Genomic DNA, 22,536 nt, shown 5'->3' with positions numbered 1-22,536 from the left:
TGAACGGAAATTTATTTCTCAATGAAAAGTGTAGCACCGATTGGCTAGGGATTTTCTGTTAAGTACAATCGCTTACCTGACGTTTGATGCTCTCGCGGCTGCAGGGGAAGCAGAATTTATGATGTCCCACCGAAGGACACTGCACAAAGTGGGTATCTTCCAGTCGTTCCTGGCAAATGGTACACTTGAGCGTCGGGTTCGGTGCCGGTGCCGGGGCAGGTCCTCCGGTACCACTGTTGGGTGCAGGACCGTTGATACCCTGCTGTGCACCCGGACCCGGAGGTCCCGCAGTACCCGGTGTACCCGGAGGACCACCCGGTGCCCCCGGTGCCATTCCTCCGACATTTTCCGGTGGTGGTTGCGGACCCGATTGTGACTGGGGAGGTTGCTGTGGCCCGATTGTGGGCCCGCCGAGCGGTCCGAGCGTAATCGGTGTTGTGCTGCCGTTGCCATTGGATCCATTTCCGTTCGGGGTGGACGCTCCGCCGGGAACTCCTGCTGGATTCGATTGTTGTGCTTCGCTTGATGTTACCGTCGTGCTGGACACATGCCGGGAGCCGGACGACCGTCGACCACTGGATGATCCTACAAGATTCAACGTAAATATGTTAGTATTAATCATAAGTAATCAGTGCTGACGAGGAATGATAGATGAGAAACATAAAACATAACATAAATAATGGAACTCGTTTTGATGTGTGATAGCTGTAAATTCTATTACAATCGACATCTGATACCGGTTGTCCTGACCTACTAACACCTACCGGAGCTGTTGGGTGAATGCTGGGAACCTCTAGAAGCCGTACGAGGCGGTGGTGGTCCCGGCGGGCTCGGGCCGTTCCGGGGGCTGCCCGGTGGAAGAGTTTCCGTGATCGACATAAGGTTCGCCATCGGGCTTTGCAGCGGGGCTACCGATGGGGTCGGTGGTGTAGAATCGCCCATGGAAACCGGTGGAATCGGTATCACGGTTGGGTACACTGTAATTGGATAGGACGGCAGAGAAAGAGAAAGAAGTGAAAACGTGATTGTGGTGTTCTAAGCATTTCGGTGTCGTTTGCATCGTTCAGTGATTCTATGAACCATGACCAACAATGACTAACAGTACGATTATGTAGCGCCAAATCCAATTAAAACCGAACAAAAAGTCCTGAAAACCCTCCCATATTCACTATTAATTTCCCGAACGTAAGCAGCCTCTTACAAGCGCGGATCTGTGTCGTACATTCGAGCTAAATTCTTATCGGTCGCGGTGCACCTTTACCACGCAGATAAGCGAAATTCAAACAAATGTTAATACTGAACAATCTGACTATTGATAACCGGCTGCCAGCAGTAATGGAACAAAAAAATTCCTATACCAAACTCTGTACTCAGTTGTCACTGATAAGCTGGAATGTTGGTAGTAAACAGAACGGTGCTGCTGATACAATGGGACCCATTATTCCGATAGGGTCTCCCCCCGTTATCAGTTCAGCGATGCAACCAGCAGTAGAATTCATCCTTCAAAACAGCCACTCGGTCAATTAGGCACAGCTGATAATGCGAAGAAATAGCAGCCAAAACGTCGACACGCGAAGCTCTCATGTGCCGGAACGTGGCCGGCTTGCGCGATAACCGTGTCGAATTGCGCTACAGTAGATTGTTTGTAGACTGCCTAGTTCTGCGGCCGAGAGTTGCAACTTATGTCACTTATCAGCACTAAGTAAGCCGTTCTAGTCGTGACTTAAGCTCTTCTGTCTGCCGAGATTGCGCCTGTTGCACAGTGTTGGTGGGGTCTAATTTTGTGTCATTCTGTTTCGTTTTGTTTTGTCTAGGTGTGATTTGATGTTTCCGGTACTTGGAATTAACTACCATTTTTTTTTTTTTTGAAAAAAATGGAACTCTGTGTGCAAACTAGGAGTCATTATTTACGATTCACATATCGTTACCCGTTTATTTAAAATTACTAGATAGAAACTGTTCATCGGCTGCAACAGATAGTAAACATTTAGGCGATTTAGTTTTGGTTGTTCAATCCGAGATATCAGTAAAGACAAATGCTTAATTGCAAATGAGAGCGTGAAACATAAAGCCACTCTAGTTGTTCGTGGAAGAGAGAGGATACAAAGAGGAACGGTCATTGTTAAAAATGTAGGCTTTTTACTCAAGTCAGTTAATTTTGCATCTACTAGAACTAATAAGTGATACTAATTTTTCAAAGCTTTGAAACTGCGTTCAGAATCAGAAACATGAGAACAAATATCTCTGAATAACGGCGCTTGGGTCCACTAGAAGGTTGACAGTGTTTATTATCTTTCTTCGGACAGAACTAGCCTAATGGAATCCGGTGGCAAAACAACTTAACCAAGAATAGATCCAATAGGTTCCTGCTTCCATGTCGTGAAAGGCCAATATTGCAGGGATTTCATTTTTCTCGTTTTCAGTTACAAAAAGGCACAAATCTCCAAATAACTAGGAGAACGTGCCACTTGAACCAATTAGTTCTGATACCTGATTGTTTCAATGATTTGTATTTAGTTGTTCTTTCAGTACTAAACTATCCTTTCATTTAAAAAAATATGTTTTCTCAATTTTTCGGGATTTTTTTGCTTGTCTATTTCTTTGAGTTTCTAAGATTGTAGATTCTATATAGCAGAATTTCTCTTTCATCTTTTTATATGGAAAGGTTATACAATCACAGTGAAAACTTTTGAACCGAGGCCCGGAGGGGCGAGTGTAACATACCATTCGACTCAGTTCGTCGAGTACGCAAAATGTCTGTATGTGTGTGTATGTATGTATGTAACATTTTTTTGCACATAATTTCAAATTCAAATGAAAGGTCTTGCAATCTCACACAAAGGTCCGGATTTACCTTTGAATCCGATTTCCGGTTCCGGAGTTACAGGGTGATATGCACAAAAAAATGAAAATAAAAGCACTTACTTTTCTCAGAGATGGCTGAACCGATTCTCACAAACTTATATTCAAATGAAAGGTACAATCGTCCTTTACACAGTTTCTGAATTTTATTTTGATCGGACTTTTGGTTTCAGAGTTACAGGGAGATTAGTGAAAAAAAATTTATTTCGAATTAATTTCTCCCTTTTCTCAAAGATGGCATGACCGATTTCAACAAACTTAGATTCAAATGAAAGGTTTCATGGTCCCATACAAAACTTTCAAATTTAAGTCGGATCCAACTTCCTGAAGTGTGCTAAAAATTTGATTGAAGCGGCGAAACAAAACACGTAAAATAATTTCTTAACTTGCCTCGAAACTATTTCAATCGGTAGCCATTGTCAATAGACCATCAAACAACCCGATTCCGGCTCTGCTGGTTCTCGGTTTCTGATCCGGATGCACCGGAAATAAAATGTAAAATGATTTCTAAACTTGCTTCGAAACTATTCCAATCGGTAGTCATTGTCAATAGACGGTCAAACATTAATTTGGCTTTCCTTGTTCTTGGGTTTTTTATATGAATTGTAGCAATAGACTAAAAAATGGACCCCAGTCAGTTTTCTTGAACCAATTTCGATTATACCGGTTCCCAGGTTCCGGTTTCGGAGGCCCAAATGCTAAATGCATTTTAGCACAAAACGGAACCCAAGAGGTTCCAAACCCCCAAATGACTATGAGAATATGTGTTATTTCTCGTCTTTTAAGATAGTAATTTGAATGATAAAAATAAAAATCTTTTTTGTTTAGATTATAGATGTTTTAACGTTAAGGTTATTCGCCTCTTCGGGGCAAAACTTTCTGACCCTATGTTCGGGGTTGGGAATCGAACCCAGGCGGGCTGCGTGAAAGGCATCGACCTACCCATCACGCTATATCCGTCCACCATGTGGCAGATCTTCTGACAGCTAGCTGACGGGAGTTCTACGAATTCCGAAAGTTTTTCGTTTCGTGCACCGTACGTCCTGCTTAGATCGTAAGACATATTCCAAATTTTCTCCTATCCCTACTGATACATTTCCTGTCCTGCGATACTCGTGGAGATGAAGTGGTGCCCGCGGTTTCTAGAAACAATGAGTATCGAAGTAACACTTCTTTCCTTTTTCAGTAGCACTACTCTTAGTTCTGGCCAGCGTCGACCATTTATTCAAAAGGTTTGAGTAAGTGGCTTTATATAGTAACAATAATAAACTTCTTCCAAGCATCATTATCTTAGTTCATTGTGCATTTTCCTTCATTTGATCGATGACGAAATACAACTATGGGCGGTCTACTTCAGCGCAGTTAAAGCTGACAACAATCAATGATTGAAACAATGAAAAATGTCAATTCTAGTGAAACAACGTTAACAGTAAAGGTTAAGGGATTCTTCGTTGTTGCATTGAAAGTTCATCTTTTTTATAAGATAAGAAAAATTGAGGGAACCTGGAGGACCATCCAAAAAAATTGAAGATGCCGATTTGCAAGCAACATTGGATGGAGATGATACTTCTAGTCAAAATGGGACAATAAACAATCGTTTACCATTTAAAAGCTTTGGGAAAAGTTCAAAAGTGTGGAAAATGGGTTCCACATGAATTGAATGGAAGACAGATGGTAAACCAAAAAACACTTGTGAAATTTTGCTTCAAAGAAGTGAAAGAAAACCAGTTTCACATTGAATTGTTACTGACGATGAAAAATGGATTTATATTAAGAATACTAAACGAAGAAAAATCATGGGTCAATCTGAGACAACCATCAACATCGATCGCAAAACCAGATCAACTCGGCAAGAAGGCAATACTCTGTGTTTGGTGGAATAAAAAAGGTGTGATGTATCATGAACTTGGTGAAACTGTTAATACTAATCGGTACATACAATAAATGATCAATTTGAAGCATGAATTGATCGAAAAACGTCCAGATTGGACCAGAAGACACGGCAACAGAATTTTTGTTACACACAAAGCAAAATCGGTTCAGGATAGAGATGGGCGAAACAGTTCATTTCAAAGAGGCGTTCAGAACTTGATAGTTCTACCGAAAGAACTAGTTCTCGTGAACCGTTCATTCATTTTTCAGAAATTTCGAATGTTTTGGCAGAAGCACTTTCGTACGAGAGCAAATAATTATATTTCGTTGGTAACAAACTCTTCAATGAAAATGTAATAACTTTTTTGCAGGTATTTAACATAGCAATGTTTCTTTTTTTGTACTTTTGCAGAGGTCGCTAATGTATAAAATTTCTACTGCATTCTTAAAAACTACGACCGTCCCAAAATATACTATTATTAATCCACTTGCTTATAGAATTCACTCACTTCTATTTCTTTCGAAAAGATTAGAGAACTATCGTTCTTTGACAAAGAACTGTTGTTTACTCATTCTTCCATAAGCACTAGTTTTTTTTGTTTCGAACCTGAGGGTAAAACTTCTATAATTATAGAATTATCATAGAAGTTTGAACTTTCAGTTTAGGGACTTGCTACCCCACCCGCCATATTCATCAGACTTGACCCCTTCCGACTACCATTTGTTTTCATCGATGGGTAACGTATAGACAGAGCAGCAGTTCGATTCATACGAGGAAGCCGGCAATTGGGTGCTTGATTGGTTTGTTTCAAAATACGAAAAATTCTATTGGTATGGTATCCATAAATTGCCTAAAACCCGTATACAACTCACGTTATCAACCACAAATCTTAAACTTTATCTATTCTAGAGACTATTGATATTGCTGGACAACATATCTAAAAATTGAAAGAATGCGATTCAATGGTAATAAAGTTATGAATTTCAAAAAAGTCAGTTTTTGAAAAACTCAAAAAAAATGATTTTGTGATCCTCTCTAACATGGTCACCCTAACGGCAAAATGAAAAAATACGAGTCTAATATTTTTCGATGGAGAACGATTATACCAAATATTACGAATTTCTGAGAGGTCGTACATATTTTTCACATGGAATTGCTGAATATAGGTACATCCTGAACGCATTTGTATGAGTACAGTATAGATAGCTCGCGAATGACCTGATTGAGTAAATTTCAGCTCTACTCCAGTGCACAGATTTTCCAAGAATACCGATAATTCCAAAGTTGTCGTTTTGAATTTTTAAAATCTTTTCGCATATTGTTTTAGAACGACATCGGTACCTACTCTTCAAATCCATTCCGGTAATATCCACATTGTAAGAATTTTTAAAGGACTTCGTCGAACAGAAAACGTTTAACAAATATGGATTTTCTTGAAGAGGGTAATACCTTTTAAGGCCCATTAAATAAGGATAATATCCCAAGAATGGTCTCCATTAGTAACAGATCATAATAATTTCCAGAAATGGCTCTGGTGACAGATGAAAAAGGTGCTTCTGATGGTGAATTATCAACATTCGGTGAGAGTGTTCATAATTAATCTGTTAGAATGAATGGGGCGAAATTCAAAATAATAACTTAGCACATTTTTTCGTCGTGCATTTGAAAACCTGCACACTCTATTAAAAACAATATGGAGCAACATGTCTGCTATTTGATTTTGACATTTGCTCTCCAGTTGTGAAAATGGCAGCGAGATAAAACGTTTAACAAGTCCAAATTTTGATCGAATATCACATCTCGAGCTACTCCCATATTTTCGGAAGATTTGGTATCTTGCCATTAGAGAAAAACACACCCGCCATGCCAGGTCTGCGTTGAACAGAACAGTTTGGAGATTTGGTCATTAAGAACCGTATGAAGCTAAGGTGCAAATAATGGACCATTGTCTAACGGAATCCCAGTAAAACGCGGAACACGATTTTGCATCAATCGAAACAAGTGATAGTCGAATAGTGCTAGGACTAGACGATAAGGCGAGTGAGGTTGCATTCCACAACCGCTACTCTTCCAATAGTTTTTGGTCAGAACCGAAAAATATGATCGAGCGTTTTGATGCAAAAATAAATGAACTCATATTCTGGTTATATTTCCTTTGATATCCACGTCAAATGAATCAGTTACCTTCGGAACAATAATCTTTTGATGATTTAACTACTTTGAAGCGGTTCGAACGGCACCACACCAGTCTGTTCCCATCATACGCAAAGTGATGTAATTCTATTGACATATTGAAGCGAACGTACCATTTATTCTCACACCGCAGCAGAAGTAATCAGTCATCGACTAATTCGTTTATTTTTGTCTGTTTGTAAACTATAGGGGGGAAAATATATATACCTTTAATCAGAATCATCCGAAGTGTCTGCGGTTTGAGCAAACGTAAATATTTTACCGAACAAACACTTCTCAGTAATGGAAGAATTGCCGTTCGCAATGTCCGTCGTCCGTTCCGCGGTTCTTCGTGGAACACACCTACTCGAAAAAGGCCACCGAATTTCGCCGAAACAAATTGTTTACCGTTTCATGGTCAAATCAAGTAGTTGTTTTTTTTTCGCCCAGTGCACCGTATGTACATCATTGTACACAATTACAACAGCGACCAGGCAGCAGAAAGCGTTCTCTTCTGACGGTCGGTCTACCTCAGTTTACAGCTCGTTTGGTTGAAGGCGGCTAGGCGGCGACGGTTGACGTAATCCACCGGATTACTCATTGCCGACGGGACCGGTTCAGTAGTTTGTAAATATGAAACATCTGCCAGCCAACGAATCGGACAGAGCAGAGCCCGAGTCATCGTCGCTGATCACTTGCAGGAGCATGTAATTGTTACTGACTTGGCTAAGTAGAGTAAGGTTATCGGGTATGTGATTGAATGCGGAATTTCGTAGAATTATGAGCAGTGATGGATTGCTTTCTTCTATTGTCGATAGTACTTTGCAAGCTGTTGTTGGTGATGATGATGATGATGACGATGAAGATGATGATCTGAACAGTTCTTGTTATGTTTGCATTAAACTCTTTTTCGATAAAAAAAACTCCAGTTCACTGCACTCTTCAGGCCGTACAGAAAAGTGAACTTTGATAAAAACTAAAACATTTGCTTTGATTTCCAGGATCGTTCAATTATTAACCTTAGAACATTTTTAACTTTTTCAATGCAAAACTTAAGCCTGGCGAAACATAAAACAACTGTGCTGAATGACAGATCACTTCGAACTGGATGAATCATGTTCGGGTCAGAATTGAACTTTGAAACCGACGCGAAATTAAATACATTTCACCGGAGCGAACTTGACGTAAATGATGCACTTCTTGCGTGTGAAGCAGGTTGCTTTTATATAGGCATAATGTGACATACGTTTCGAATTCATATTTGGCAGTGTACATGAAACGTGACAAATTGACCAGTCGTGTCGAAATTGGTGTTGTTTTTCTTCTACAAACAAGATACTCGTTCCTAAATCAGCTGATGCAGTGAACGGTGTTTCAAACGAATGGGGGTTTTATTGTTTGATTTATTACCGAGCTTGTAACGTGTATTGTGTAGTATCGAGTGGTTTCCCACATTCCAATGTAGCTCAATGACAGAGCAGTTCCACGGATAGAAGAAGGTTGGACAGGTTCGAATCTATCTATGCTAATATCATTTTCACCATATGACTATTAGAAGTTAATACAAAAAGGTTAGAGGTATTTTTTTCGAAAATCTCCAGCATTTCAAGCTTTTAATGAGACAAAATTTTAGATAAGATCTAGTGTAAGATTTTTTGTTAATAAAACATGTTTGAAAACATATATTTTAGAAACGTGTAACTATAGCACTTTTCGATTAGTCGTATAAAATTCAACAAAGTTCATTTTATGAGTTGATATTTTCGGCGAAATGACTTTCCGTGAAAGGGAATTCGACTGAGTTATCCAGATTCCAATGACAGTTTTCGAAGCAGATAGCGTGCCATTGAAATACGGACAATTCGAATGCGAAAAAGCAGTTGAGCCTAGATTTACTATACAACTGGGCCAATACCAGATCGGGATACAGGTCCAGATTCTGAAGCTGACCATATCATATTATTGATCCAGGATCAAAATTCTGAATCTGGATCAGTATCTGACCAAAATTCTGAACCTAAATTCGGCACTTGAATTCTAAACCTACAACTGAATTCAAGACCCGGATTCTGGACCTGGATACAGATTCTGAACCAAGATCTGAATCTAGATCTAGACCTAGATTATGGACCTGAATTCTACATTTGAACCTGGATTCTGAAACTGAATTTCGAACCTAAGTTTTGAACCTGGATTCTAAGGTTGAAGTTTGGATCTAAATTCTGAACCTATACTTGGATTCAAGTACTGGATTCATGACCTGGACCCGGATTGTAGATCTGCATTATGGACCAAGATTCTGGAACTAAATTCTGAGCCTGGATTGTTGACCTTGATTCTGGATCTGGTTCCTAAATTCTGAACTTGGGTTCGGGATCTCAATTCTGGACCTGAATTCTGAATCTGTATTCTGCACTTGGACTCTTGACCTGGATTCAGGCCTTAAACCGCACATCTGGTCCTGGATTCTGGATCTTAAGTTTATGCCTATACCTGGATTCAAAGTCTTGAATTCTTTTCCTGGACACGGATTCTAGATCTGGATTATGGACCTAGATTCTAGAACTGAATTCCTAATCTGAACAATTGACCTGGACTCTGAACTTGGTTCCTTAATTCTGAACTTGGGTTCTGGACCTGATTTCTGAACTGTATTTCTGTACCTGCATTTAGACTCTGGATTCCGGCGCAACAGTCTAAGCCTGAATTCTGGACCTTAGTTCTGAATCTGGATTCCACTTTTTTGGACTTTTCACCTGGATTTAGACTCTGGATTCTGGAGTAAAATTCTACACCTAAATTCTGGAAGTTCTAAGTTCTAAATCTGCATTTAGAACTTGAACTCTGGACCTGTCATCTGAATCTGGATTCTGGTACTAGACCGCAATTTAGAATCTGGATTCTGGATCTGAGTTCTGAACCTCACTTTTGAACAGCTGAATTCTGATTTTTTTACCTGAATTCTAAAACTACACCTGGATTCAAGAACTGAACCTTGGATTCTGAACTTGGGTTCGGGATCTCAATTCTGGACCTAAGTTCTGAATCTGGATTCCGAACATAGATCTGCCATCTGAATCTGGACTCTGGTACTAGACTGCAGTTTTGATTCTGGATTTTGGATCTGAGTTCTGAACCTCATTTTTGAACAGAACTTAGGTTGTGGACCTCAATTCTGGGCCTGAATTCGGAACCTGCATTCCACACTTGGACTTTGGACCTGGATTTTGGGCAGGAATCTAAGCCTGAATTCTGGACCTAAGTTCTAAATCTGGATTCCGTACTTAGATCTGCCATCTGAATCTGGACTCTGGTATTAGACTGCAGTTTTGATTCTGGATTTTGGATCTGAGTTCTGAACCTCAATTTTGAACAGCTGAATTCTGATTTTTTCTACCTAAATTCTAAGACTACACCTGCATTCAAGACCTGAATTCTGAAGTTGGATCTGGATTCTGGGCCTGAACTCTGAACCTGGATTCTGGACCTGAATCCTGAACTTGTGTTGTGAAGTTGGAGCATGGACCCGAATTCTGTACCTACATCTGGATTCATGTCCCTAATTCTAGGACTCTTGGATTCTAGATCTGAATTATAGACCTAGATTCTGGATCTAGATTCAGAATCTGAATTCTAGTCATTTATCTCATATCTCGACATGAATTCTGAACCTAAACTCTAGAGCTAAGTTCTGGATCTGAATCCTGGACCTTGATTTTGAACTTGGTTTTTGGATCAAGAATCAGATTCTGAGTTATGAATCAAAATGTTGAACTTGGACTCTGTTTCTGGATTTTTGCTGAATTGAGACTAGAACTTGGATTCCGGAGTAGTATTCTGGTTCTGGAATTCGCACCTGAAATCTGGACCAAGATTCTATTTTCGAAACAAAAATTATGTTGTTACATTGAGTTCAACAAAAGATATTCAACTTTAAAAACTTATCAGGGTTATTTTTTTAGAACAACGTTCAAATTAAGGGTATCCTGTCAAACTAACCTCATTTCGGATATGCTGTCATATTTCATATTTAAAAAAAACACAAAAAAAATCTTCAAATCTGCTTTTTGATGGTAAAAAGTGTATCTAAGACAAAAGTTGCTGGCTTTATATATATTGTTAAGTGAACTGTGGCAGAGAAGATAAAATAATAATCGCATAATTGTTGACGGAGTTGACGGAACCACGTTTAGCCTGTAGAAAGTGAAACAATTCGAGCTTCACCCGTCCGTTGAACATGTATGGTTCGCGCATCCCTGCTTTTTTAAATGTGTTCATGCCACATTCCAGGGTAGCTTAAATGACACAGAGGTTCTCCGCAGAATGGGTAAGTTCACCTCTACCAGTCAGTATTGGTTGAGATTAATCTGAATCTAAACAAAACAGATTTTTCGTAAATAATCTATGTCTCATCGAATATTGATAGTTAGTAAAACTGAGTTGATTATGACTTTACGTCATAACCAAAAAAAAAATTGAATAAATCCCTTCAACAAATAGAACACCAACCAACATGCCAAATCTTCATACTCATAACAAGTTAAAAAATTGTTTCAATAATTATTCTTTATAATTTTGATTCTTTGAAGATTTTTTTTAAATGGTTTATAATTTGATCCAGAAACTACCAACAGAAAAACTTTGCACACGTCATCAGTATGGCAACCCACTCGTTTTCAACGGATAGAAAAACCAATTTCATTAGAGACTGAAATAAATGAAGGAAATCGATTTGACGCTCTAAAAATATAAACACTGAACAAAAAGTTAAGTTAAATTTCAAATATTAGAAAACTACTTAAAAACGCTTTCATTTAAAATTTTGTAATAAAACCAACATTTGACATTATGGCAATTAAGTTTTTTTTAAATTATTAAGTTACAATTTACAGAAATTCACAAAACTTAAATTTAATGTTTGATTTTGTAGATCAAGCAATAAATTAGCTCATAACTTTTCTCCTGGAAGTAAATTTTCTCAAGATATTTAGACATGAAATGAAAAAATTATATGTACTGGAAAAATTTGGAAGGACTGGTGAATTGAACTCAGGTAGGTTGTGAGAAAAGCTATCGTCTCACCTACACCACTATGCCAGTTTCTGATCATTGTATATAATTAGAACTTTGAATTAAAATTCAATTGAGTAACCCTGAAGGTGTCGGATTGACAAAAAATTAGATGCAGAAGAGCGTGAAATTTGACAAAAAAAGTTCCTTTACCGGATGAATGATGGCGAAGGAAATTTACAGGACTATACTAGAATACTAAATAGACTTAAAAAAAGAGTAAAATAGACTAATATTGAAAACATTCAAAATACACTGCCAAGTGACTCACTATGAACATATGATTCATCACATTCTTTCGCATTTTCCTCTCGTTCCGCAAATTCCGCAGTATTCAGAATCAGAGCAAATAAATGTCATTTTTATTGACTCTAAATAGACAAAAAAGAGGAGAAATAAATGTCACTCCCAGCTCCGCTTGTAAATTATGAGAACGAGATCCATTTCCAGTTAACGACATAAGCGGAATAGTAATTTTAAAATTTCGATTTCAGTGAACATCGTAAACTGTGCAGTGTCGATATTCAACCGAATCGATAATGACAGAAAACGATTCACAATGACTTTTACCTGTTCATGCTCGTGTCTACAGTAGTTGTGGTTTCCAAAGAGGATCCAATTACTTCGAATGTTTTAGACGCCAAACCACACAGATTTTGATTGTATCGATGAAAGAATGAGAATTGAAATTCAACTGATTCTCTCTGCATACGTTATTTTGGATTGGTCTTGTCGTAGGGGAACAAATTCGTCTTGTCGTAGGGGAAAACAGTTCGCATTTCTTCGTTTGTTTTGGATGCAATCATTTACGAATGAGACGGTAAAAAACGAATATGAGGCTGTTGGAATGGATTCTTTCATTGAAAATGCGTGACACATCGAATTACTGGTCAGCACCATCTGTTTATCATAGATACGTATTTCGTCTAATACTTGTTTTCAGAGTCTTCAGTGCAGATAAAAAGAAGATAGTTAATATTCTCTGTAAATAGTCACAGAGAAGAGGGATGATTGCTAAAAGTACCGAAATAATCAAAAGAGAAAATAAACAAAAAGAATCTGTCTTTTGCACTTATATCGTGATGAAATTTCTATTCAGATTTTATCATAAATGTTGATTAAAAAATTTACATATGGAACAGGGTGCTACCGATTTCTGCCAAGTAGTAGAATTATTTATTTGGAGAAAGTCTGTTAATATATCGGTTTGTGTTTGAAACTATTCAAATTTATATTCTAATGGGTTTTAAATATTTGTTTACTAGAGTTTGTATATCCATGGTAGATGGAAGATATTCTTTAATTCAAATGTTTTCTGGACCAATTGGCTTTGTACTATATCATAGATGACTAATCGGAGCAGACCGAAAGAGGAAACAAAGTTTCACCTTCAGCAACTATGTTGACAGTGATAAACATTGGAATAGCTGCGTGGTAGATAATTTCATATTTGATTGGGCTACTCGTACTGATTCATTCTACGACACTGATAAATTGAATTCAAAGATTTTTATTAGAAAAAAAAAGAAAGAGTTTGTTAACTTACATTTGTAACGTTGCACAACAGGGGCGTTCACGTAAATCCCCATGTTTTGATGTTTTTGGTCTGGAATAGATAGAACAATGGGAAGAATTGATCAGAACCAAGATCGGACATAGCTTAAAACAAATTGTTAGGAAATAAATTCAACAGAATGCATTTCATCGCCGTATCTCGACACTTAATAACCGTGAATAAACATAATGCTGCCCGATTGACGGCAGGCTAGCGATTAGCGGGCAGCTCCTTTTGCACTTTTATCATAAGTGAGAAATTGGAAGCGAGCCAAACATCGTATTTTCCACGCAACTGAATCGACATTCTTCATTATCGGTACGAATCGACCTAAGAAAATTCGGTACAGAAGAAATAGGATAGCAAAACGAGATTAAAAATTGAATCGGGTGCACAAGGAAAAGTGAAAATAATTGCAATTGTCCGATCTTGATATCCGTGATTGAATCTTCCGTAAAGTGCATTTCGCAAAGTACAAAAGCGTATTCACGTTGAATCATTTTGATATCTCGGTGTCTGTAACGGGTTAGGAAAAAAAAGAGCACCAAGGATAACAAAACAAAAGCTCTCTTCTATTTTGCAGGAAGCCCGGACGGTATCGAGCAATTGCAACCAGGAATTAAGAATCCTATATTTATGTATTATTCTGATAGTTCAGTTTAAAACAAAAGTTAACTGCTATGATGAACTAACAGTTTAATTTGAGTAGCTATGCGCTGACGGATCGAAGACGAAATAAGAAAAGTTTTTATCAAGAAATACTGTAAATAGTTGTAACTGGAATTTATGTTTTTTGCTTCCAGAAACAAGTCTTTGTCTGGTACAGACTTTCATGGAATCTCAGAACGTTTTTACCTGACATCAAAAACTATTGTAAAAATATACAATAACTAATTCCGATCTGTTGTAAATATTTATCTGAACAAAAAAAAAACGAAACTGCCGTTAGGAAATGCCTTTTACTCCATGCGGATCAAGTGTTTCCGATAAAAACCAGAAGTCCGTCGGCAAAGTTTACTGCGGCTGCTGAAAATTTACTTCCCCTCGTTGTGCTGCGTTGTGGTTGCTGTGTGCGATGCCCCTCCTTGTGCGTTCTAAAGGCGAGGAACCCCGGTCAGGAATTCTTACATCGTCGAACTGCAGAACACGACGAATCGTTTCTGCGCTCTATTTCCTACCACTATTGCCTCTGCCGGAATCGACTGCCGCCGTACAACCCAGAGACCGGTCCCAAAAACACCGAACATCGTCGTCCTTGGTGTGATTTTTTTTTCGCAAACTCTCACTACAAATTTCTTCGTTTGTGCCTTTTCTTTACCCACGCAAACTACCAATGAAACGGGTCGTCGTCGTCGTCGTCGCTTTGGCTTAACTGGTATTGGTTTCCACCACTAGAGTAAAAGTCCATCTGTGCCAGAGTACATAAACGAGCGGGTTTTCAATGCTACACCAACATGGGCGAAAGGGTTTTTTTTTCTCTTCTGTTTCTTTTCGTTTGCATGATCTCGTCGTACATAACAGTATAAATTCTCCGCCAAATACCAGTCGGGCAACCAGCCAGCCAGCCAGACCAGTCAGCCGAAACCGGTTGGTCAGGTCGCCTTGTGACGTGCGAGCTGCCAACATCGTCTCGATTCACGGCTGCATTGCGCAGATCCCCCACATAGGCACGAGAGCTCACGTAATATCTATACATACACACAAACCGACCGACCGACCGACAGTGAAGTGTTTACAGCGGTCCCCCCGCCACTCCGTTGGATTGTGGAGAGTCTTGCAAGGATTGACGGATGGGTTGGTTGGGTGGGAAGTGGGAGCTAGTAGAAGTGGTACCAGTCGCGCCTGACGAGAGTGCGACGAGATCATTCTACGTAAGCAAGCGGAGCGAAGGGTGCTGCTATCCATCGTACAATGAGCCAGAAATAGCTGCCATTAAGCAGAAATGCGAAACATGAAGGAAGAAGTAAACCATACCGAATACAGGTTAAACTCATACTATTGAAGGGCAGTGAAGCTAACCGTAGCGGTGAATGCAAAAGTGACGTAAGCGGCGGCGGCCTGGTTTTTCGTTTGTGTTTTGATCCCTACCGACTTCGGATGTGGTCGAAGCCGACTGTGAATCCGATTTTTGGTTGGGGTGGACGAGGAGGTTTAAATACTTTCGCTACTTATCGTGTGCCATCGAATGTTATGATGCTATCCAAACATGGCTGGTGACATGTCAAAACATCCGTCTATGAAAAACTTCAATTGTATAATTGAAACAAACCTATTCTAATCCACCTAGTGGTGTGATTAATGGAAAGTTTCTCTTCAGATTTATTTATTTTACGTTTCATCTTCGACTCGTCAGGTCCTAACAGTTTTTTGAACAATAATGCCACCTAGCAATTCAATACAAACCGATTATCAGACGTATAGTTTCTGTTACTTGCAGAACACTGTTTGCCTTTCCCATATAGAAAGGCTATGCGATCATTGTGGAAACCGACTTTTTTATATACCATTCGACTCAGCTCGTCGAAATAGCAAAATGTTTCTGTGTGTGCGTGTGTATGTGTGTATATGTGCAAGAAAATGCACTTGATTTTCTTCGAGATGGCTAGACCGCTTTTCACAAACTTAGATTCATATGAAAGGTCTCACATACTCGTAAAACAATGCTGACTTTTAATACATCGGCTGAAAAGTCCCGGGACAAACACATAGATGGCGCTAGTTTTACTGGAGTCACCTATTTTCAGTTAATACTAACCTTTAAAAGACAGATGTTGGAATTTCACGATATTCTATTCATTAGTTTGTGAGTGATTGTGCTAAGAGTAACACTACTTATGTTATTTTCAGAACAATGCATCAAAAACAATTTCGTGTTTTAATTTTACACTGCTTTTTGATGAGAAAAAATACCGCTCAAGCGAAGCACTGGCTTGAAAACTGTTATGGAACCTCCACACCATCAGAAACAACAATTTGAATGATCGAACAGTGAGTTAGTTGCGTGAGTTAGCTGACATCGTAAAGATATCAAAAGAATGTGTTGGCTTTATACTGCATAAGCATTCGACTATAAGAAAGCTCTTTCCAAAGTGGGTTCCGCGTTTGTTCAATGTTGTCCAAAAACGAGAACGTGTTGACGATTCTGAGCAGTATTCGATCATGTTTAAACGTAACAAACCGGATTTTTCGCGTCGATATGTGACAATGGATGAAACATGGATTCATTACTTCACTCCGTCATCTGAGCGGACAGCAACTGGTGAACCTTGTCCGAAAGCACAACAATCGGCTGGAAAGGTTATGGCCTCGGTATTTTGGGATGTGCGTGGTGTAATATTTATCGACTATCTTGAGAAAGGAAATACCAATAACAGTGAATATTATATATGGAAAAAATTGTTTCATCAAGACAACGCACCGTGTCTTAAGTCAATCAAAACAATGGCAAAACTACATGAATTGAACTTCGAACTGCTCCCACATCCACCGTATTCGCCAGATTTGGCTCCCAGAGACTACTGGCTGTTCGCACACCTGAAAAAAATGCTCGCCGGTAAGAAATTTCGCACGGTTATCGTTAAAACTGAGGCCTATTTTAAGGCAATAGATAAATCGTTCTACAAAAGTGGTATTAAAATGCTAGAGAGGTGCTGGAATGATTGCTTTGCTCTTGATGGAGATTACATTGATGAATACAGTAAATTGATGAATACAGTTAAGCCCGGGGCTTTTCAGGTCATGCGTTATCTTTCTACGAACAGGACCAACCTAAAGGTCGTGTGGAATCCAGTGGCAAAAAATGTAGCCAAGAGTAGATCCACTGGGTTAATGCTGTTTTTATTTCTTCTATACTTCTAGATTTTCAAACTTTTTTGTTATTTAATAACATAATTTTAAGGCACACTACTTAAGCTCTAAGATGCCAAGAGCAGAACTCCTTCAAGAATAAGAATAAGGCAGAACGATTCGCAACATTTATGAACAAAAGTAACTTCGACACCCCATAAGGGATGCCAAACAATCAGCTAAAACCTTTTAGGATAAGAATAGGAGGGATTCATTCACTCTAGGAAGTACGATGAACTCCTCTGACTATTGCTCCTCACTATACCACGATAGAATATCTTTCAATTTTAACTCACTATACACATATTCAACCATGTACGCAGAACCAAAAACCCGAAAACGTAGATGCGTCAATACGGGACAGTTACATATCATAGGCTATAAATTACGCAATCGCACTTTCACAAATCACAAAAATAATACTCTGCACGCTGAATTGTAGCCATGTGATGATCAAGTTTGCAATATCTAGTCAGAGCTCTGACCAGACTTCTGCAATGATGCTTGAAAAAATTACTTCATCCCGCATTTGAATCTAAGATGCTTGACTGAATTACGTAGCCATCTCAATAAGCCTTACCAAAATTTTTTCACTTTGCAGAACCAACAAACGATCCATAATCATCAGTGTTTAAGAGAGATAAGAAAGATTATGTAGAACATTACACTTCACTTGGCAGCGAGATGAACTAACACTATAAACAACTAAGTATTGTATGAGAGGAAATAAATAGAAATGAATCTATTATTGATGGCTTTAGCTCCACTGGGCGAAGACCGGCTATAAGATAAATATGCCGAAAAATAGACAAATTTTCTGTTTATACCATCAATTAGTCCGTCTAACTGTGACACAGTGTTTTGAGCTCCGCAAGGGCAAAACCCACAAACGTTCCGTTTAAGACTGCCTTTTTTAGGTTCATTCAGTCATCGGTACAGAATACACCATGACTCCCGTTTTAGTGGCTTTTTACGACATGGAGCAGGGAACCAGTGGATCAATTCTTGGTTGAAATAATACCGCCGGGTGCCACGAAGTTAAACTTAGTAGTTGATTTTGGAATGAACAATATCATAGGTTTTTTGTTTGTTTTAAGTTCTCTATGGAACGTCGTTTTCTTAAGAATTTCGATAAAAGCTTGAATAAAATTTGCAAAATTTTCATTCACAATTTTTTCAGTTGTGTTCCATAAAAAATATAACACGCTTTAATCCGATAAAAAAGGCGGGTGGGTAATGTCAGAAACATAATTGGATGTCGTGAATACGAAAACAACTGACATGTTCCTTAACACATCCGAATATCAATTAGTTGATCAATTGTATGAATTATGGAAGCATTTCCCTTCTTCACATTTTTCGCAAAAACAAAGAAGGCTTCACTTGATCTCAATTACTGTGAATTTTACACATCGAAAAGTGCACAAATCTAATCAAACTGTTCTAGATTTGCACTAAACTGACGATATTTACCCTCGATTTGCGAGCAAGAAATCCTAATAGATCTTTAAAAAACTTTTAGAGCCTTTAGAACGGCTGATTTTGTGTGATGCTCTCCACAGTTGTCCTCTTTTTGTTGTTTTTTCACCAATGCAAACGACTGGCAGCTGTGACGTAATCGCTCTTGTCGGAAGCGATACTAGCTTTGCAAACGACACACAATACATCTGTTTGTTTTCGTTAAGAGGTTTCTTTTTACGTGATTTTGTTTGTAGCTTTTTTACTAATGGGCGGTCCTAGCAAAGCAAAGTCTTGGCATTACATACCTTTTTGTAAAATTTGGCCTTTCTGTTTCAACAGACTTCGAAGCCGATTCTTAACGTACAGAATGGGCAGTCCTAACGGCAATAAAATAGCAGCATATAGAATTTTAATTTCGATTATTTCATTTCGGATTTGCATTTCATTGCAAGAAACTATCAGGATGTAGTACGGGATTCATTTCTGCCTTTCAGAAGGAGCAAATTGTAGAACTCACTACGATATTATGCACTGTTTGGAACATTTTTCTCGAACGATTTGTTGAACAGCAGCAGATATTTTGTTCTCTTCCTCAGAACGGGTTTTGATTGGCTGGTGGTGACATGGGTAAAATGAGACAGGTTTTTCAATAGTGTACTATTGAAATACTTCAATGCTGTCGCTATACACGTTTAAGTTGAACAATTTTGATTCTATTGGTAGTTAAATTATATAAATCCTTTCACAGATCACTGAGCTATGAGCTTTAAAAATGCGAGGAAGGCAAACGCGCCTTATCCTCTTTGATATTCGTTTATATCACACATTTCAGAAAAGTTTAATTTTGAATAATTTGAGATTATGTCACACAACTGAAAATTTTATCATAAAATTGTGATCATATTTCCGATTGTATGTAGCAAAAATTATGTTGATTCGTTAGATACAACAAGAGATATTCACGATCAAAAACTTATCACTCTCTCAGAGGGTAAATTTTGAAAAGGCGCCTAATAGTAAAGTAAGTCACGACAAAAAAAAATTAAAAAGATCAAGCTGTTTTTCAGTTATCGTGCACACCAATTTGACAGTTTGTTACACTTTGAACTACCATATCTCAGAAACAACTCGATTAAAAAACATTGACATAAAATTTACACTGTAGCAGTCTCCAATAAAGAATAACAACTAGATGGGAATTGGGAAACCCATAGTTTTTTTTCAATTCACGCTTGAAATGAACGAAACGAAGGAACGAAATAAGACGGGTGGATTACATCAGAGACATAACTGGATGGCGTGAATACGAGAAAAACTTGAGTTCTAGCCACTCTTGTACTGCAACATTTTTGAAAAGGCGCCCCATATTAAAGTAAGATGTATTCACGTCAAAACACCATTTAAATAAGAGTTTCATCAAATCGTGACTTAAATTTACAATCGGGTTTATTTTTCAGTTTTCGCTAGCATTCAAAATGATATTCCAACAACAACAAAACAATTTTTTATTTAAAAGATATTTTATTCAGGCCTATTTGCGTACAAGCTTTACGTGGCCGATTTAGCTGAGTTTTTAGATAATTTTTTTTTGTATTGGATCTCGTTGTCACCCTTTTTCTAGGGGGAGAGGAGCTTCCATTTTCCTCCTGCGAGGATTGAGGGGCAGTTTGTTCGTGGTTCGTCTCGTCATCCATTGCCGTGGTATTGTTGTTGATTTCGTTTCTAGTTGCTGTAGATGCGCCTTGTTGTACATTGTTTGCAGTTGCTGGTTGGTTGGATGGTAAGCTGTTAACTGCAGCTGGTGTACTTTGTTCTATAGAGGTTACGTTGGATGGTTTTGTTGACTGTTTCACTGTTGTTGGTTACTGTCACAGGTGTACTGGGGTTGCTTGGGGTTGGTGTAAAGGAAGCACAGTTGTCCTTTGGTATAGTTGTCTCCTTATCCGGTTTATCACATGGCTTACCGTAGTGAACACCTTTTTGGCAATATTGACATGTGGCCATCTGATTGTCATAGGTAACAAGTGATTTGCACGGTATTCTTGTATCCTGACCGAATGTCACATAAGAAGGTATAGGCCTCCTCAAGCGCATGCGTAACAAACGTACGCCATTTAGAATACCGGGGAAAAAATTCTTCCACTTTTCTTTTTCGATAGAGAGAATCTCTCCGTATTGGGACATAGTTGCGCGAATATAAGGATCGGGGACGCATGAGGGTAGATCATGCACACGCACTTCTATAGCACTATCTTCCATATATACTGGAATGTTGTACTTGATATTTTCATGCTCCACATAGTGCACATTATTATTGTCTTTAGCGAATTGAATTGCATCCAACTCTTTATAGAACTGGATATAAAAAACATTATTGGTCTTATTGCATGTAAGTAAATGCACACGTTTAATGTCAAGATGCATTTGCTCCTTAAGCAAACCTTCAAGTTCTCGTATCGAAGGTCGAATTTTGCACTGTCTGAAGTCAACAATAATTGTATTCTTTCGTACCGGCGGTACCCAATGTGGTACCCGAGAACACCTGGAGTTCGTGATAACGATAATTCTAATCATGAAATTATTTATTTCAATAAAAAGACAAAAATGTAATAAAATAAATTTAATGAAAAGACAAAAAGATTGATTTCATGATTTTTAATCGTGTCTGGGATGTATTACCGTTGAATCAGTGGAAAACTGTTAAATTTGATACGTAAATTCTTACGCAATGCTTTCTGCTAAGATCCGCAATAATGAAAGAGAGTATGACATTAAATACATGAGTTATTTACACTGGTGTTGCAAATATGGTTACGGAGACCAATTTGTTTGTAACAATTCATGCAACCATTTTTTTTTTGTTTTCGAAAACACAACCTTGAGCACACAGAAAAGGCTTTCTAACAGCGTCCGAACGAGTTCATCATTAGCAGATTTAAAAGAAATTTAAAGCAAAATTGATCTCTATGGGAAACCCAAATCAGCTTCTGTTGAGTGCTTTGAGGCAATACTCATCGGACTGACAGCTGCCTGAAGCAAATTACCCCCATGGCATGTGCGTCATTTATACCTACGGCACGTCAGCGGCAAATAAATGTTTCGACGCAATTCGGCTTCATCGTCACGACTCCGACCGTACCTAGAGGGAGAGCTGACTGGTGTTGGTGTTTGCTTTCAAGTGCTCTTAAATAGCAGGTCGTGAAAAAAGACCGCCGATAGACTCGGATGAAGGCAGGAAGGGAGCCGGTTATGTGGAGGATGCTGATGACTGACTCTGCTAACCTACACACGAAACGAACACGAGTACGCTCCCCACCATTCCTCCACTGCCGCGGGTCCGTAAATTCTTCACTGCATCGCGTCCACCGTCGTATCGATCTTTTCTTGCCGGGACGTGATGCGGAGAGATCTCCAAACATGCAATCGAGCCAAGGCGAGCACACACAACCCAGCAATAAACTGGCGGCGGTCATTGCCATCCAAATCTCGTTCCATAAACATGGGGAGTAGCCGGTCTCTCCTTCGTCTCCACCCATTGGAAAATGTTAGCGCGTGTGCGCATCTGTCCGATCAGGCACACGCGACTGAAGAATCGATAAAGCCGTGCTGGGATGCTGTTATTAAAAAAAAGAATCTATTTGCGTAATAATAGGTATGCAGACGTGCAGCCATCTCTACCGTTCTAATTGATGCAGTG

The 22,536-nt window shown here is 38.8% G+C and overlaps 1 protein-coding gene across 3 annotated transcripts in view; it reads right to left on the bottom strand.

Annotated features, from left to right (window-relative positions):
* LOC131432564 (interferon regulatory factor 2-binding protein 1) overlaps window positions 1-22,536 on the bottom strand; it is a 57,419-nt gene that overhangs the window by 12,074 nt on the left and 22,809 nt on the right. The window contains exons 2-4 of one of the 3 annotated variants that reach the window (XM_058598905.1): window positions 13,524-13,583; window positions 765-977; window positions 77-585 (exon numbers count right to left, since the gene is read on the bottom strand). In XM_058598905.1, coding sequence (XP_058454888.1) covers window positions 77-585; window positions 765-977; window positions 13,524-13,583 — 782 coding nt within the window. The remainder of the gene's footprint in view (window positions 1-76; window positions 586-764; window positions 978-13,523; window positions 13,584-22,536) is intronic. The other 2 variants (XM_058598906.1, XM_058598907.1) reach the window with 2 other exon arrangements.

This window comes from Malaya genurostris, chromosome 2 (assembly GCF_030247185.1).
Source record: "Malaya genurostris strain Urasoe2022 chromosome 2, Malgen_1.1, whole genome shotgun sequence".
Taxonomy (NCBI): Eukaryota; Metazoa; Arthropoda; class Insecta; order Diptera; family Culicidae; genus Malaya; species Malaya genurostris.
The sequence above is the reverse complement of the archived record's forward strand: the minus strand, read 5'-3'. Positions and strand labels throughout refer to the sequence as shown.